Consider the following 19,102-nt stretch of genomic DNA (forward strand, 5'->3'; position numbering starts at 1 on the left):
TTTTTGTTCCTGCAGTTTTCCAAGATGATGTCCTACACTGCATGTTTAATTTGTTTCTACTTTCCAGAGAACGTGAGCGCCAGGAAAAGGAAAAGATACTCCAGCTGCAAAGGGATCAAGAACGAGTGGCTCGTGATGAGGCGGCTGCTCAGGAGAAGGAGAGGCTATGGAAAGAGGCAGAAGAACGCAAGAGAAAGGTGATGCTTTCCCAGCTCAGTTAAATATCCTAATGTACAGGGTAAATGAGGGGCTCTAAAGCATGGCGATTTGCTTTCATAAATCACGTAAGCTTCTAATCCTTGTTCTTCAGTGCAATTAAAGTACAAGAAAGAAGTTACCTTAACATGTTCTGGGATATTCCCCTTGTTCTGTCTCTACTGCAGTCTCAAATTGGAAGATTGGGACATTTTTTATTTTTTTTATTTTTTTGGATAATATTTAAACCTTTACAATTTTTCTTTTTACATAATTCATTATCTTTACACTTAAATCATGCTCATACAATGCATATTTACAATCACTAGTACTTTCATCTTATATAATACAAAATACTAAGCAACAACCGCTAAATTAAAAGCTGAAGAAATATTAGTTGTGTGTTTTTAGGTCGCTGACCCATGAGATTGAGCTGTTTGAGCCTCATGGGTTTCATGCAAGGGTGCAAATGTAGCTGCATTAAATAATTGCTAAGTTTGTAATTCTAGAGGGTAGGACACCGCAACCCCCCCCCCCCCCCCCCTCACCCCATGTTTGAGGGCTGTTTTTATACCAACAGGGAAGCTCTTCCAAGGACCTGGTGGGCATAACTAGCCTCAAGACCACCTTTAGAGCTGTCCCCAATGTACTGTGACCGGGGTACCTCGATCAACTGTGTGCATAGTCTTGCCGCAATCAAATCTCGCTGCAACGATGGTGGCATCCTAAGAGGTCCCAGCAAATTCTTCCTGCAGGAGTGGATGATGACCTAACAGACCCCCTAGGTTTGCACACTCTGCAATCTTTCTTTTACAATTTCAGTATAGGCAACCCCTGGGGAAAAGAGGAAGTGGATAAAACTAAAAGGTCTCCGTTTTCCAGCTGCTTTATCTCTGCTCCCTGCTTGCCGATTGTTACTTGCAATGGAACATGTAAATGGTTAACCTGACTCGAGATATCCTCTGCCCACCAACTGAACCACCACCCCCATAGAAAATATAATACCTGTAGAACATTTACTGTTGGTAGAAAGGCCTTCAGAAATTCACTGTACCTGTATCTCAAATCTCCAGATCTTGTGTTTTCCTCACTTTTAGTCTCTTAAAATGTCTATGGATGTCTCAAAGAAAATCTTGCAGCTTGGATACTAATCTGAACCCTTTTTATTTCAAATGCTCATCTTTCTTTCACCAATGTCTTATACTGAAATTCCTAATAAAACTAGCAATTTGTTAACTTTCCTTGTCACGCTGTTTGCTGTGATCTCTGTGGCTTTTATTCCACAACGCGTGTTTTTTTTTCTGTCGGCTGGCAGACACCAGACGCCCTGACGAGGGTTATGAAACACTGCAGTTTTTCCCCAATGTATTAAACAAAAGTATGGCGTGCACCATGCTCATACACGACTGAGGGTCCTTTCCTCTAAGGCTTTCTCCGGTGCTAGGGTAGACTTTGAATTGGAACAAAATATAACACTACACCGGCGCGCACAGCAAAGAAAAGAGTATACACGTGTGCCAGTTAGTAGTTGAAAAGCAACCTTAGATTAAGAAAAACATATGAAACCTGTCAAACTTGTGTTTTGCTCAGATAACTTGCTGACATGAACAGTTACTCATAGGAAATACTGCTCAGTTCCTTGAATTCTCTTTACTTTAGCTCAGGAAATTAAATCCACAACATCAACTGACTTAAGTTACTATGTACAATTCTTAGTCCTTCGTGTAACTCAAGTTTAAAATCACTGGTCTTCTGGATTATTTAGATTTAACTTTAAATACAGTTTATAGAATGTTCTGTTTGATCTGAAATAAAATCACTTGGCCTTTTCTGGTTCTCTTGATGCTGTTACTACTCAGACTTTTCGTCTTTCGATAGGTCTTGCCCAAAACTCACTTTACTCAGTTCAGATATCTGTAATACTATGGAGTTCAAAATGCTGTGACCTTCTCTGGTTGATGGCTGAATGAAAGGGAGTTTAGAATCTTGCCCAATATTCCAAACTACCTCACTGCCCGTTCATCCATTAGATTCTATTACAATCACTAAATTCTATATAGGATCACTACCACCTCATTGAGCTGGGATGACTCATGACTGCAACAAAAAGGTTAAGGAAAAAATGAAACCCAACCTAATCCAAAACACGTTAAACAGCACACTTCCAGTGTTTCGCACACAACCTAGAACCCCAGTCTTTCTGGATAATAGTGCAAAAGGGGTCCCAACATATCTGTGTGGACCTACAGAAGCATGAATCCACCCCAGAGTCCCCTCACCAGAGTGCAGGACCGAGTAAGTTGGAAGATTCCAAACAGCAAAGATCGTTCGCTCCTGGTGTTGATGGTGCAAAAATCACTAACTGACATGGGAGTAAGACTGTTTCCTTGCTGGCAAGCCCTTCTCTTGATTACTGCTGCAGAAGCCCATACATGGTCCCGCTCGTCACCACGACCAAGAATTAGGCGACGTGGTCTACATACATGCATCGTGAAGGTGTCCAGCTGCATAATGCTCGCTCTTGTTAAACTTACATTGAGCTGTTTGTGTCGCTCATTTGTTCTGGGAGTGCTGTTTCCTCAAGCTGGAAGTTAACCCAAATTCAGTCGCTGAGGCCTAAAAGCTTGTACATCTATAGAGGCTTCTCCGAAATCCTTGTGCTCTTTTTGTGTAATCCAACTAGCCTTTTAACTGTACCATGAAGGTTTTCATCAGAACTGCTGCATATCCATTGACTTTGGCATTCATTGTTACCAAACAGCAAACCTTCCATTTCTATTGACTTCAGGTGTTGATTGTTCTCTTCCAAACCTGAACTCTTTTTCTAGTTGGGAGAATACTGCTTAAGCCTTACTAAGATTTGGTACAGTGTTGATTACCTGCTAATGTTGGATCTTTGCATTCTTGATTTACCTACAACAAAGTATTGCTGAATCACTGCAAGAAGTGCTTTTACCTACCCTTGTAAAGTCATCAATACATTGGTTGCAAGACTATATTGTGATTTACTCACTTTATTTCTTATTATCCTGGTGTACGTTTCTAAGTTGATAGTGCATTTATTGCTTTGTGTGTATCAAAAATAACTATTTTTGATATAACTTAATGTGTAAGTGTTTCTTTGGATCAATGTATGTACTGATTTATACCACACCTCATACGTGAGCTGTAATTTACCAATGTGTTTCAGATGAGTAACTGTACCCACTTCACCTGATCTATTTGAGCAGGAGCAGCAGGAACGGCATGAGAAACTGCGCAAGGACCTGGAGCAAGAGAGGCGGGCCAAGGAGGAGCAAGAGAGGCGGGCTAAGGAGGAGCAAAAAGCAAGAGAAGAGAAGAGGGCCAAGGAACAGCAGGCTGCCATCTTGGCCTCTAAAACCCTTAATGTCACGCAGGAGGTCCATGTAAGCCAAGCTTAGGTCTACATTCCTCAATGTATGAACTATTGTCCTTGTTCAATTTGGGTGTCCTGTATTCAATCAGGTGTATGCACCAGAGTTGTCTATTGCTTCCATGTTAAGTACACTGATGTTGACAAGTATTTCATCTGTTCCAGCGAAGCCCAGATTCCACGTTTGTGAATCTTCTTAATCACCCTGAGCCGACTTCTAATTCTTGAATGTATTTTTTTTTTTTAAATGTGCCAGACTGTTGTTGCTGAGCTTTGATAATACATGGCATCAGGGATGAAACCTTGGGTATTCAACTCTGACAAAGCTTTTTATTGGATCAATGATTGTGTTCTACGCAAAGATCTTTCTTCACCTGAATAGCCTTTAGCACTACATTCAATCCATACATATCATGTATCCATCTTTATCTCTGCATCTAACAACCTATTGGTGTGCACTTTCTCTTATAAAAAAATACTCATTTGGGACAGGCGGCAAACAAACTGATAAAACAGAACTGTTGAAAAATTGATAGAACCCCAGAAGCAGAATTGGCGCAACTACACTAATCCACTATGGCTGCAGGAGATAGGTTGGGCATAATTGGCTTTTTTGTGCAACACAATTATGCAGGTATTGTTGCCCTTGGCCCTCCTATGCTGAAGTCCCTGGTTAGATGGAATAGTCCAGCTGTCTTTAGGCTTGTGCTAATTTACTAAATTGAAGCAGATAATCTATCTTTAAGCTTTGCTTGGCTGTCTTTAAGTTACTGTTTTAGATTGAGTAACTTTAAAGGGAATTTGTTGGGCATGAATGCAGGGTAACTCTTTATTACTTTGAAAGAATAATCTAAATCGAGGTATAAAGCACCTTTGAAACTTAACTGTTAATACATGTTAAAATGAAGTTGTGTTCGAAAAGTATCGAGGTGTATTGTTGGGAAAGATTTTTCTTTTTGCTGTTTTCCCTCCATAGACATCAATAGGACACCCTACTTCTATTGTGTGAACTTTTCCTGACTTTTGGAGTCGAGTGAAGCCTTTTTTAGTCTTTCACATTTGCATTTACTCCTGCGTCCTGTACCCTTTCCTCCATACTGTATGGGTGTCCCTCACTAAGGACAGGAATGGAACGCTTTTCACCAGAAAGTCTTTACTCTTTACATTTTTTTGCATGCATGTGGCCCCGGGAGCATGCGCTCCCTTGACTCCCTCCAGCGCCACACCTCAGTCCTCTTTTTCCACGTCGACTGGAGCGGACCTGCTTCAACTATGCGGTTTGAGGCCCTTTTCACTTATTCCATGCCTTCGGAGCCTTCCCCAGGGATATTGGGCCTATTTTATTGTCCATTTACTAATCAAGATTTCATTTTATAGGAACTAAAATGTACACCTTCCTCCGGTACCTCGCCCCTCCCTGGCTTATGTCGGCCGCAGCAGGCTTTACTGTGTGTCCAGCTTTTTTCTGATTCTTTCCTACATCGGACCCGCATGCGCTCTGCCTCCGGTGCCATGGAGTAGACCACGGTTGTTCGTCTTGCAACACCTTACTCCCTGGTGTCTAAAGGACCAGTTGGTGAGGTGGAGGGAGCTGTTATTCAGATCTCCTCCCGAACAGATCAAGGAGTACGTACATAGGCAACCCAAGCGCAGTGTTCTCTTCTCTAAAGCACCCCGCAAATCGACCCGGTGTGAGGGGCCAATCAGGCTCTATCACCAGCAAGGGTACCAAGCTCCACGAGCTCACGGCAGAGTGGTCCACGGATCCTCCCAGTCCCAGCGCGTAGCATCCCAACAGCGCTTACCGGGTGTTCCCCCGAGGGTCTCTGCTTTACTACCAGTCCCAATCCTGAGAGGGCACCTACACTCAAAAGTACTACCGGCACCATGTCCGAGGCAAACTGCCTACCAGCTCCACACCTGAGGTGCAGGGGAGGTCTGAGCCTACGCGCACAAGCAAACGGGCAGAGGCCAGAGCAGTACCTCTGGACAAGCGGGCCGTACGTGACGCGGTACAAGACAAAATGGTGACGCAGTCAGACAAAATGGCGGCCTGGGCAGAAGCGTGGCACTCCAGTGAGCCCCAAAGACCGGAGTTAACCCTGAGTGTGGAATGGTCTCCCATGAGCATGCTGCAAGTAACGTGGTGCAGATCCTACCCTGTGCCCTCTGGACAGGTGCGCTACACAGAAGCAAGCTACCCTCAGGCCAGGTACAACGCTAGAAGAGCTCAGCAATACATGTCGGTCGCACACCGTCAGTACCTGTGCAGGAGCACACCTTGCCAGTGTGCAAAGGTTTTTTTTAGAGAAATTCCTCACACTAATAAACTCCTCAAATGACTTATCCTGAGGGGAATCGTTGCAGACCTAATTCCGCCTGTGCTCCTGTAGCGTTCACCTCCTACCCATCTGCTTCTGGCTCCAAGCCTGGGCTCAACGCTCTCTCAACTCATGGACGCTCCAGCCCCTGCTCAGCCTAGCAAGGCAGCCCAGTACCTACTGCTGGCATCCCACAGGCTGTGGCACCCCTAAGCACACTGACAACATGAAGTAAACCTTACAGAACGGGGGTTCCCATGATCAGAGCAAGAAAGAATGGAAGGGGGGGGTGGGCCCTCATTCAGGAGAACAAGAGAAATGTCCAGAAGTCCAGCAAAAAGTGCTGGCGGTCTGCCTAGGAGAGGAGATTAAGTTTAAACCTGGTAGCACAGGACCCAGTCTATGGATTCTTGGTCATGGTGATGAAAGAACTGACACTGGATTGGAACTTGCTGCAGCAGTTGACTGAAAAGGCTCCCAAAGGAATTTTCAGCGCTTCTTGCGGCTCGGATTTTGGTGCCCTTTTCAAACCATCAGATGGACAGTTGTCGCTGGTCAGATTCACCTATCTCAGCCCAGCACTCTGGTGAGGGGACTTGTGGAATCGTGTCCCTGAGCTCCAGCAGGAGTGAGAAGTTGCAGCGCAATTCGTTCTTCAGAACGTTGCACAACACTTGGACTCGAGGTCCCAGGATACATACATGCCAACATTCTGTGACCAAAAATCTGTAGGAATCTTAAAGTTTCAAAAATAGTCAGTCGAGGAGGTAATGATAGGAATAGGGCGCGTCAGCAGCCCATTGTCATTGAATGAGCCCGCCGCCGCGGGTGCATTCAATGACAATGAGGCGCCTGCCACGCCTTCTGCCATCACGCCAGCTCGGGGGAGCCCTTGAAAGACTCACCAGAGTTGACGTGGTGGGGGGGCTAATGGCGCCTTTTGTGAAAGGCACTCGCGGCGGAGGGGCGCCTTTAGCCCACCGCAGTGGACGCCTTTTACATCAAAGGCCTGCATGCTGCGCCTTCTCCCGCTACGGCAGCTCGGGGAAGTCCTTGAAAGACTCCCCGAGTTGGCGTGGTGGGGGGCTAATGGCGCCTTTTGCCAAAGGCACCCGCGGCGGAAGGGCGCTTTTAGCCCACCGCCGTGGGTGCCTTTGACATTAACAGCCTGCATGCCGCGCCTTCTCCCGCTACACCAGCTCGGGGAAGTCCTTGAAAGACTCCCCGAGTTGGCGTGGTGGGGGGCTAATGGCGCCTTTTGCCAAAGGCACCCGCGGCGGAAGGGCGCTTTTAGCCCACCGCCGTGGGTGCCTTTGACATTAAAAGCCTGCATGCCTGGCATTCTCCCGGTACGCCAGCTCGGGGGAGCCCTTGAAAGACTCCCCGAGCTGGTATGGGCAAAAAAAAAAAATGTAAAAAAAAAAAAATTGTTTTTTTTTTTTTTTTTACAAAAAAAAATCGGTATTTGATGTCAAAAAATCGGTAGGCGGTAGGACTGCTTAAAAAGCGGTATCCTACCGCCTAAATCGGTAGGGTTGGCAAGTATGCAGGATATTGGCAGTTTGCAGGTCAGGAAGGTCCCAGCTTGCTGTGGGATGGCTCGAAATACAGGTCTTAAGACTTTAGTCCCACCAGTCTATGGGGCAGAGTAGTCTTCTTCGGGACTCCTGTTGCATCAAAGGTGTCAGCAGTGATTAAAGTTGCTCAGTCGCAACATGTGCTCCGTACCGGAACCTTTGGCAGCAAAAGGGAATAAGTTACTTGTAACCCCCGAAGCTCTGCCCTCTGGTGCCTTGTCTCAGTCTCCTATTGACACATAGGACGCTTAGCTATATGGCTCTATTTGATAAATTAGACTCTGGCAACAATCTGGGGACGGCGGGTGCGAAGTATGGAGGAAAGGAGACTATGGGTACTCCTAGTCACTACGGTTAGTAACTTTAATCATACGTCCCGTCTCCTTTCCTTCATCCTTCTGGGTGATTACACCATACAAGACCATCTAAGACGAAGCAAACAGGCTCTTCAGAACCACCTGACCAAACTCATCGCGTCTGGGCTGGTTTCAAGAGAATAGTGCTTGCAGAAAGCCGGCGGAGTGGACCAAGTAGCTGCCCTGCTGATGACATCCCAAGAAGCGTGCATCTGAAACGCGACAGCCTGGGCTTTAGCTCTTAGTGCATGGGCATGAATCCCCTCAAACAGGTTTGCCCATGGCCGAATTTCGACTCTGAAATGTCCCGAACCATAAAACGGGAACGATGGAAGCCTTGGAAGCTGGGGGGACTAGCCCCTGAAAGTGAGGACCTTCTTAGGGTTGTTGGGGAGATTTATCATTATGCTTCATTCCCTCTCATAGTGAGACCCCCAGCACGTTTTGCTGGACTTGTGAACCTTTTTCTTTAAATCCTAAATGAGTGCAGCCTTTTTCCACTCATTCTTTTAGGCTCTGTCTTTTGGAACTCGATTCTTTGTATTCCACCTATACTATAGTCTCTGCTACATAGCTCTTAAAGGCATGTGTGTTTTACTACTGCAGTGTTGCTGGGGTCCCTCTGGGTCCTCCTTTAAGATAAGTTTTTAATATCCCCAAGTAACTACAGTTTTCATGGATAGAGAGATAATTGGTGTCTCTGCCAAAATTCTATAGTCTGAGAAATTGGCACACACCACCTTCCGTGCTGTGCCAAAGGGATACCTAGTATCCCCCCTCTACTCCTGTGTCTTTTTAGTCACAATCACCTAGTTATGGCTGGTGGCAGTGGATGTTTTCTACCAACTATTGTGTATTTTTAGGTACTGCAAGCTATGTAAATAGCCTTGGTGCTGCACAATAAGGGCACGCAAGCCAAACTTGGGGCCCCTCCTTTTTTTGCCGTTACTAGCGTGGTTGTACTGTGTCAGCTCTTATAACATTCTGGTAGGGGGGAGGTCTGTGTGTTTTGGCTTTGGTGGGAACCCTTGGGTATCCCCGCCTAGGCTAAATAGGGGAGGAGTTTTTCACCCCCCTGTCCTTTGACTGCCAGAGTGCCTGAATAGATCCAGCTCCTCCCATAGGGGAGTCTGTCTGTCCTGATTGGACAGCCAAACGCCCATTTCTGTAAAATGCTGAGCTTGCAGAAGCGGGGTGTACTGGAGCTGTATAAAAGGTGAGGCTTCTGGAGTGACGAACAAGTTGACCACTGGGAGCTGAATCAACCAAAGAAGACTGTCAGAGACGCCTGCAGACCCTTTGCAACACTGTAGCGACAACTGCTGTACTGACCCAGTTTTCTGTGCGACAGAGGTGCTCCGAAGAGGATTCCTCCTTCCATTTGGCTGGTGGGAACATTCAGTCCCAAGACTAACTTTGAATAGAGCAGTCTCCTGAGATCCTAGGATTTTCCAGAGGTGCAGAACCCCAATACCGGAATACCTGCCCATTTTGAGTGCATTGTCCTGGAAAGGCTGAATCCGTCCAAATCCTTGAAACCGTAAGGGCACTCCAGAGATCCGATCCAACTTGCCCAGACCTCCTCATCTGAGCGTGGGACTGCAGAAAGTGAATATTGACCAGGCCATCCGTGTCCTTTGGTGCTGCCGGGCAAAGGACGAAAGAGCACACGGGCGCTATTTGACAAAAATAGGAACTTATCGAAAAAAGCTTGAAAACGTAGAAAAGCTATCTGAGCAAAACAGACACCCAACACTTGAACGTGCAGTAAAAATCTGAAGATGGCTGCCAGAGGAGAGGCTTAGGGAGAGGGCAGTGATTGGCAGGGGGCAGTATGACCCAGAGCTCAGTGATTGGTTTATAAGAGAAAGACAGTTTGTAAGTGAAACTGTTTTTCTTTTACCGAGGATTCCCGATCTGACAGGAATATTCATGAGCATGTAAATCCATGCTAGAGAACAGTAGTTACAGGTAAGTAACTTGTTCCTCGCGGAGCATCTAACACAAACATTTTCTTCTAACCTTAGGAACTGTGGGGGGGGAGAGGGTATTGCTTAACTGTTTCCAAGAAGCCCCTCCTGAACATTGGAGTGGCTGTAGAGTTGTCCAGGGCAACCCCCTTACCTCGGACCCAAGCTGCCTCAAGTCCGTTTTAAGGTCTCCCTTGTTAGTAGATAATTTGCTGCTTCGATATCACTAGACTGGAAGAAATCCACAAGAACTCTTCATAATTTGCTGCTTGTCAAGACTTAAAGCTCTCGCCGAACTGCCTTTAGCTAGGGTTGCATTTTGGGACTTAAAGGACTTGCTATGTGAAGAAACCTTATCTAGAACCCTGAACCAAGCTCATGTTACACTAACCATTTTCCTCCCTTGAAGTGCCTTTACTATGTTTGCAGAGTAAATACATTATTGTATAAACAGTTGAAAACCACATGAGTGTGCAATAGCCGATAATACGATAACATTGTCTTTTCCCTTTCTTACGTTGCTATCAATGTAACCGCGGACATACACAAGTGAAAGTGACCTTTGAAGTGTTTAAAGTATTCCTAAGTGTACTCTTGCGTCCTGTCCCCTTTCGTCCATACTGTATGGGCGTCCCTTCCCAGGGACGGGAGACGGATCCTTTTTAACCAGAAAAAACCTTCTTCCTCTTTAAATATAGGGGCGCGTCCCAGGGAGCATGCGTCGAGGGGAACGGGCTGAATTCGCCAGCCCCCCTGGGTTTGGCTTCGGCCAAGTAATTCCACATGCGAATACTAATTTGTCTTCTTTTTAGTCTTTTTATCATTCAGGTACTCTGTCCTCAGGCGTCACGCTCCTCTCGTGCGTATGTCGACTTCTACAGGGTTTAGCAGGTGTCCATCCTGCAACAGGCTCTTCCCTACTTCAGACCCCCACACCCTCTGCCTACGTTGCCTTGGCCTAGACCACGGTTGGCAATCTTGTTCAGCGACTCGCTGTCCTCAAAAGCGCTGAAGAACCGACTAGCCAAGTGGAGGGAGCTTTTCCAGAGGTTGCCTCCAGAGGGCTTCAACAACTTCGTGAAACATCGAAACAGGCCCAAGGTAGGGCCGATATTCTCCATTGCACCGCGCAAGGGACTCGGGCCCTTCTACCAGCACGCGCACTGAGGCTTCTGCAGCTACCAGCCCCCGGGCCGAAGGATCCGTGGATCCTCCCGGTGCCAGTGTTGAGGGACCGAAAGATTATTTTACCGGGTCTTCACCCGAGGGGCTCTGCCCTTATACCAGCACCATGGCCGAGGGGCTATGCCCTAATACCGGCAATACGTCCCAGGGGGCGCCTAAACGCAGCTTTACCGACCCCTGGGTCGGGGGAGTCACACCTACCCCGAGGAGCAGGGTAGGCCTTGTGATCCACATAAGTCCTGGAGGAGGCCGGGCCGAGCAACACGTGGCAGGCAGCTGGACAAAATGGCCGTGGCGCCAGAAAGAGGCACCCATCTGACGCCATTCCAGGAATTCGGCGAAGAACAAGTGTCAAGGTGGGACTGGCTTCAACCAGGTACATGGCCTACAGCTTACCCCTCTTACGCGCAGGGCAGCTTTCCTTTGCGTCCGTATGGGCAGGGTATGCAGCGGCCTCAGCAGCCTCCCGCTACGCCTTCGACACCCATGCCACCGCTTCAGACAGGAGTTTTCTTAGAGAGGTTCCTCTGCCTCATGAAGTCGCCTCGGATGGGCGCTATCCTCAGACTCAATCAGGGAAGTAATTCCCGCCATGCTAGCGGCACCACAGACTCCTCCATCGGTGCCCCAGGCCCTTGTGCAGCCGCCTCCTCCGGCTCCACAGCCAACTCCTCAACCTCCTCCGCCTCCAACCGCGGTCCCTGTACCCCAGCCTCCGGCACCAACTACTACTCCTCCTCCACAGGATCCTCCAGATCTGCAGGATACGGAAGAGGAGGATCCAGACACGCTGTCCTCAGCCAGGGCCTTCCACGAACGTCTTGCTGGTCTGGCAGAGTACCTGGGTCTACCCCAACCCGAGGTCTAGCAGCCCGCATAGGGGCTTCTGCCTGAAGTCCTCACGCAACGCCCTTCTGCCAAAATGGGGATTCCACAGCAAACCGATAGTGTCCCTGGCCAAGAAGGGTTGGCTCAAGCCCCACTTGGCCCAGCCGGTCAATCGGCGCCTGGACGCCAAGTACAGGCAGATGGAGGTGGTGAGGGAATACTCTTGCTTTCGGCCCATCCTCAGCCGCCTCCTTGGTGGCGCTGCTAGGCAAGGAGATCTTGGAGGCGTATGGCAAGAAACTATATTCCAACGCCACTCTACATCTGCGTCAGGCCAGCGCTGATGCCATACTGGCAGCCGCCAACCAAAGATTATGGCAGGAAATTGCAGACTTCCTCCCAGAACTCCCCACACAGAACCAATCACACTTTAAGGCGGGGCTAGCCAGGCCAAGCTGGTGGCGCATGATCTCATGGAATCCAGGTCCCCATATTGACACCTCAGGCCGTGCCATCGTGTTGCCACGGACATGAGGACAGCCTGGCTCCGGGCAACACAATTCAACCCGGATGTCCAGGCATGCATACTAGATCTACCTTTGGAGGGTGGTCTGAGGAGGGGCGGGGGGATCTCTTCCACTCCTCTACAGACGAAGAGCTGGACAAGAAGAAAAACAGTTCACACAGCTAAGTCTTTATCCGTCCTTACAAAGACCACGCCCAAATAGTACACCATCTCAGCAGCCCTCAAAAAGGGGTCGTACATACGGAGGGTTTGGAGGCATCCAGGAACGCAGATCCAGGCAGCCAGACCGCTTGCAGTCTCAGAACCGGCGCAAGCAACAAAGGGGGGGGGGAGGATTTAGTGAGGGCTTTTTTCAGTCTGCCTCCTCCGCGACAGCCTCCGAGGGAAAGAAGGCATGACATGCCCCTTCGGGTCCATGTGTCTCTGGTGGGGAGCAGGCTTGCTCTCCGTGCACATTTCTGGTGCCAGAATTTCGCGGACCCCTGGATCCCCTCCGTAGGGATACCGCCTCCCTATCACAGCCTGTCCTCCCTCCTCTCCACTCCCACATGTTGGGACAGCAACTCTTTTGGCGGAGATCCAGTTGCTCGTAGGGAGCCAGGCAGTGGAGGAAGTCACAGCCTCCTAGCGAGGCTTTGTCTTTTACTGCAGGGTTTTTGCCATTCAGATGAACCAGGCGGGCCTGAGTTGTGCTGGACCTTTCCCCCATCAACCTCTCCTTACCCCTGCAAAAATTCAAGATGGTTACACCAGCTTTTATTGCAGAGACATTATGCAAGGGAGACTGGATGTGCTCCCTGGGCCTGAAGGACGCATACCTACACGTCCCGATATGGCAGCCCCATTGTTCTTTCCTACGGTTCAGGATCATGGGCTACCATTTTCAATACAAGGTCCTTCCCTTTGGCCTCAACTCGGCCCCCTGTGGTCTTTACCAGGCTCATGAATGCAGTGGCGGCCTTGCTCAGAGCGCAGGGCCTCCACATCTACCCATACCTCGACGACTGGCTCCTCAAGGCTACTTCTCCGGATGCTGTTCTCCACTCTTCCCATGCCTTTTTATCAACACACTGCACGATCTGGGTTTCTTGCTCAATCTCAGGAAGTCACCGCTGCAACCTACGCAGACTGACATTCTTGGGCCTCATCTGGGACACGTGCTCAGAGAAGGTATTTCCATCAGATGACACAATCTCGGCCATCAAGAGGGCCACCGCCCACTTCCTCAGCAGAGAGGTGACCTCGGCATGGTGGTACCAACATCTCCTGGGTCTACTGGCAGCGGTCCTTTTAGCCGTCCCGCACACGGTACTAAGTATGAGGAGGGTTCAGGGGTACTTTGCTGCCTTATGGAATCAGGATCAGGGCTCTCAATCCGAGATCCACGTTCCTCCATCCCTCCACCCGGACCGGACTTGGCGGTTCAGAGACTGCAGCCTATGGCAGGGCAAGCCCTTTTCGGCCGTCCACTCCGCAGGCCGCCACCACCACAGATTCCTCGCTCGAGGGCTGGGGAGCCACCCTGGACGATCCCTCGGTCCACGGCACCTGGACTCGACAGGAGCAGAAATAAATCAATCGGTTAAAGCTGTGCGCCATCTGGCAGCGCTCAGAGCATTCCTACCACTTCTCACGGACAAGGTTTTCCTCATCCAGACGGACAACTCGACCAGCATGTACTAAGTCAACCAGCAGGGAGACACCAGATCCCCTCCTCTGTGCAGACTGGCGATCAGCATATGGGAGTGGGCCCTGGAAAACTACATTACCACGGAGAAGGTTTTCCCTCATCCAGACGGACAACTCGACCAGCATGTACTAAGTCAACCAGCAGGGAGACACCAGATCCCCCTCCTCTGTGCAGACTGGCGATCAGCATATGGGAGTGGGCCCTGGTAAACTACATTACCTAATGGCAGTCCACATCCCGGGGGAATCCAACCTGGAAGCAGACAGGCTCAGCAGGCAGGAAGTGGACAATTACGAGTGGCAGCTTAACAACCTCGTTATTAAGGAGATCTTCAACAGGTGGGGTCACCCCCAGGTGAATCTCTACGCCACCTGGTACAACAAGAATTGTCCCGAGTTTGCACCCCGGCTCTCTGGGCGACGCATTTCACCTCCAGTGGACCGGCATGAAAGCCTACGCCTTTCCGCCCATGACCCTGATTCACAAAGTAATTTGCACAATCCAGGAGTCTTGCCATCTCCTCATCGTTCTAATAGCTCCATGGTGGCCAGGCAAGCCATGGTGTTTGGAGCTGCTCAGTCTCTTGGAGGGTGCCCCCGATTCACCTCCAGATGGGCCCATTACATCATCTGGCACAGCAGGGTCATCCACCTTGCGCCAGGGAAATCAGCCCTCATAGCGAGGTACCTGAGCAGGTAACACTTCGGCATCTCAGCCTCTCACAAACCAATCTGGAGATCGTACAAGGCACCAGGAGCAAGGCTACCAGGGCTCAGTACAAAAGCAAATTGACCAGATTGTGCCACTGGACAGACTCCAGGGGAATCGACCCCATGGCGTGCACCTTGGACGACGTGCTCTCCTTTACGGCACACCTCGCCCACTCAGGCGTGCTGGTGGAACCTGCTGCACATACCTCGCAGCCATTGGGGCTTACAGGAACTCTGAGGAAGGCATCTTCTCCTCCCCAATCCTATTGTCAAGAAACAATCCTAGCGTCAAACATCTGACGGGACTCGCAAGGCTCTACGCGCCCGTCAAGAGACTGCACAGGGTGTGGGACCTTAGCATAGTCATGGGCGCCCTGGCGCACAAACCGTTCAAGCCAATGGCGTACGTGGACATCAGGCTGGACACCAAGACAGCCTTAGTGGTCGGCCTCCCCGCGGATCGTAGAATCGGTGATATCCAGGCGCTGGTCGCCTCGGAACCTTACACTACCTTCACAAGGACAAATTAGTCCTGCGGGCACACCTGGCATTTCTGCCCATGGTTCTGTCTGCTTTCCACTTGAACAAGGAAATGGTCCTTCCTACGTTTTTTCCCGATCCCAAGGACGAAGCACAGAGTGCTGCACTGCCTGGATGTCAGGCGTGCCCTAAAATTCTACTTGAACGGGACCAAGGGCTTCCGCAAATTGGACGCCCTGTTTGTCACTTTCAGAGGCTCAAGACGAGGCGATCAGGCCTCTAAGGCTCCCATATCCTGCTGGTTGGTCTCTGCCATCAAAGAAGCATACGAGGGTCAGCACAAGCCGCTCCCGGCCAACATGCATGCCCACGCAGTCGGGGCCAAGTCAACAGCCATTGCATTCCAGCGCCATGTCCCTTGGCAAGTCATAAGCAGGGTGGGCGCTTGGCCTCTCCCTCGGCTTTCTACAAGCATTACTGTTTGGACGCCAGCTCCAGATCTGATCCGGCTTTCGGACAGGCGGTTCTTGGGAACCTATTTGCTTAAGAAGGTTCTCCTCTCCACCCTGGGGCTACAATCAGTTGTAATTGCCCATACAGTTTGGAGGAAAGGGTACAGGGGCATAAGAGTAATTTAACATACTTGGTCCATAGTCCCCTTTCCTCCATGTCCCACCAACCTCCCCCCTAATAATACTGGTGTCATTAGGCAATGTTAAATCTATTGATGTGTCAATGGGGACTGAGGTGCGGCGCCGAGGGCGGAGTCTGGGCCGCGCACCTCTAAATTTAAAGGGGAAGGTTTTTTTTCTGGTGAAAAGTTCTGTCTCCCGTACAGTATGGAGGAAAGGGGACTATGGACTAAGAGTAAGTTAGTCACTACGGTGAGTAACTTATGTTCGAAGGGATTGTGTCCTCGGACGTATTCCTCATCTTAGATATCTCCTTCCAGCTCAGCTGGCCTCGGATAATTTTTTCTCTAGAGGGCGCTGCGCGTTGACGTCCTCCGAGTCGATGTCCCTCGACAGCCGCCGTATCGACGTCATCCTGCCTATAAAGGCCGCGCGCAGCGTCCATTGCTCAGTTCCGTTTTTCCGCGCTTACTCAGTGCCTCGGAATACCGTTGCTCAGTTCTTGTCAGATTAAACCTATTTACCTCGAGTTATTCGATCCGTACTCGATGGCTTCCTCGTCAGAACCCAACTCCTCGATCCGGCTTCAAAAAAATGCCGAGATTGTGGAAAAAAGATGTCACTGACTGACCCTCACAGAGTTTGTCTGTGGTGTTTGGGAGCAGAACACCATTGTTCGGAGTGCGAGGACTGTATGTCCATGACAGCTAAGGCCCTGAAGGAGCGTAGGGGGGAAGCTGGAGAAAGGTAAGACTTTTAAAGCTTCTTCTTCGTCGACGAAGTCGAGACATTCGTCTCCTCGTCACCATTCGCGCTCCAGGTCTCTGAGTGGGTCCCATCACTCCTCGAGATCGAAGCACTCGAAGAGGAGACGTCGAAGATCCCCTTCTCCGTCTTCCTCTCTCTCTCTGTTTCGCCAAAAAGAATCCCTTGCCCCACGAAACATAGTTCCCAGGCTGAATGGGAGGAATTCCGCAAAAATATGAGCGTCTTCGAGAAAGCGGCCTCGACCCCCTCGAAGACTGCCGAGAGCAATGCTCTGGTCGAAAGACCCGAAGGTCAAAAACGCCGCGAGTCGCAGTACCCGGCGAAGGAAACCTCTCGAGCGCGTCTCGAACCCTCGAGTAGGACTATGACCTCCAAACCTTCCTTGAAGGTGCCGTCGACGAGGGTTCTGTCGACGCCGAGGTCGGTGTCTTCGACGCCGTTGTCGAAGGGACCTTCGACACACTGGTCTGTCGACTCAACACCGGCGTCGACGCCAAGAAAAGTCACGGTCACGACACACCCAGTGACTATCCCCAGGTCCTCGATGACGATGGCTTCGAGATTGTCGAGTAGAATCCCAATTCTGTCGAGGTCGAGGCCTCCGCCTTTGTTTTCGACGCCAACTCGAAGCCTTCGTCGACGACATCGACGTTTTCGAGGCCGATAATGACAAGTTCGGCACCCTCTGCCTTGGAAATGGGATTTACACCCTTTGAGTTCAGAACAATTGAGAACTATGTCCTCAATTTTGGAAGAGGGTGAATTGTCTGAACAGGAAGACACATTTGAGTTGCAGGGACCTGTAACCCCAATTAGAGAGGAATTTTCCTCTGAAGAACGCAGGTTAAAGGATCTTCATGATTCCTTACATGAGGCAAGTGGGTTAGACACTTCCCCTGAGGTGGAGTTTGCTAGGCCAGACCCAGGGGAGCATGCTGAAACCCCCTATAGAGCCTTAATGGCCAGGATCACAGAGTTTATGGGGTGGTCTGCACCTTCACAATCTTTCCAACAAGATGACCTCACTGATATTCTTGATAAAGGCCCACAAGAGGATCCTGTGGTGCCTTTCCATAAAGCTCTTCAGAGGAAGATTATGACGAACTGGGAAACCCAGTAAATAAAAAACGGTCTACAAAATACAGGGTATCCTCTACAGACCCAGAGTTTTTGTCAAAACACCCATCCCCAGAAAGTCTGGTGGTACAGGCAGCATCTTCTACCGATGTCAAGACGGCTTATCCTACCGTCCCACAGGACAGGGACGATAAAAAATATGATGCTATGGCAAAGAAAGTTTTTTCGGCATGTAGCATTGCGTTAAAATCTGTTAATGCTACTTGCACCCTTGATAGATTCAGCCATACACTTTGGGAGTGTGCTTCTACAGCGGCTGACTGCATCCCGGAGGGAGAAGAAAGGGAGGCGTTCCTGAATATCATACAGGACGGTAAATCCCTCCAGACGGGCATTGATCCGGCTGACAGTATCAGCAGAGCAATGGCGGCAAGTACAACAACCAGGAGATTTGCTTGGTTGAGAGAGTCTGGTTTTGCCCCAGATGTGCAAGCCAGGCTCATGAACATGCCATTCGATGGCTCTTCTTTGTTTGGGAAAAAGGCGGATGACAGTTTAGAAAAACTGCAAACTTCAAAAGCAGCAGCAAAATCCCTAGGCGCTGCAATCCGTCAGACACCTTTTCGTCCCACAGGAACCTCTGCGAGAGGCAAGTCCTTTCGCTTCTACTCCGCATTCGGAAGAGGTCGAGGACGACCGGCTCAAAGGGGACAAAGAAGAACTACCCGAGGTGGACGGGGTAGATATTCAAAGGCCGCAGCAACAGCAGGTGCCTCTTTACCATCGGCATCTGCATCAGCCGCCACAGGACACCTGTAGGAGGCAGGTTGACTCAACATCTGGCGGAATGGCAGGCTATCACGTCAGATGCTTGGGCATTGGAAACAGTTGCCCAAGGTTACTACCTGCCTCTCCTTTGCATACCTCAGAGTCATCCACCGGGGATCAGCTCTCAGAAAGCTCCAGATCCGCTCCTCTTGCAGGAAATTTTGGACCTGCTAGAGAAAGGTGCCATAGAACCGGTACCTGTAGCGGAGAGGAACAAGGGCTGGTACTCCCCTTGCTTTCTCATTCCAAAGAAAGACGGAGGACTGAGACCCATCTTGGACTTGCGAGAATTGAACAAATTCCTCAGAAAAGACAAATTCAAGATGGTCACTCTTTCTCAGATCCTCCAGGCCCTTCAGTTTCAGGACTGGTTGGTATCTCTGGACCTTCAGGACGCTTATTTCCATGTGCCTATCCGTCTCAAACACAGGAAATACCTGAGGTTCGCAATTGGCAACTCTCCCTATCAATTTCGAGTGCTGCCATTTGGGCTGACCTCCGCCCCGAGGGTCTTCACCAAGTTAATGTCGGTAGTGGCGGCAAGTCTAAGGAGGGAAGGGATTCA

At 49.7% G+C, this 19,102-nt stretch overlaps 1 protein-coding gene across 4 annotated transcripts in view; it reads left to right on the top strand.

The window, feature by feature from the left end:
* The window catches only part of INCENP (inner centromere protein), a 675,150-nt gene that overhangs the window by 582,790 nt on the left and 73,258 nt on the right, over positions 1–19,102 (top strand). For all 4 annotated transcript variants that reach the window (XM_069623903.1, XM_069623901.1, XM_069623902.1 and 1 more), the window contains 2 exons: positions 68–197; positions 3,426–3,602. In XM_069623903.1, coding sequence (XP_069480004.1) covers positions 68–197; positions 3,426–3,602 — 307 coding nt within the window. The remainder of the gene's footprint in view (positions 1–67; positions 198–3,425; positions 3,603–19,102) is intronic.

Source organism: Ambystoma mexicanum, chromosome 11 (genome assembly GCF_040938575.1).
Source record: "Ambystoma mexicanum isolate Mex_15411 chromosome 11, UKY_AmexF1_1, whole genome shotgun sequence".
Lineage (NCBI taxonomy): Eukaryota > Metazoa > Chordata > Amphibia > Caudata > Ambystomatidae > Ambystoma > Ambystoma mexicanum.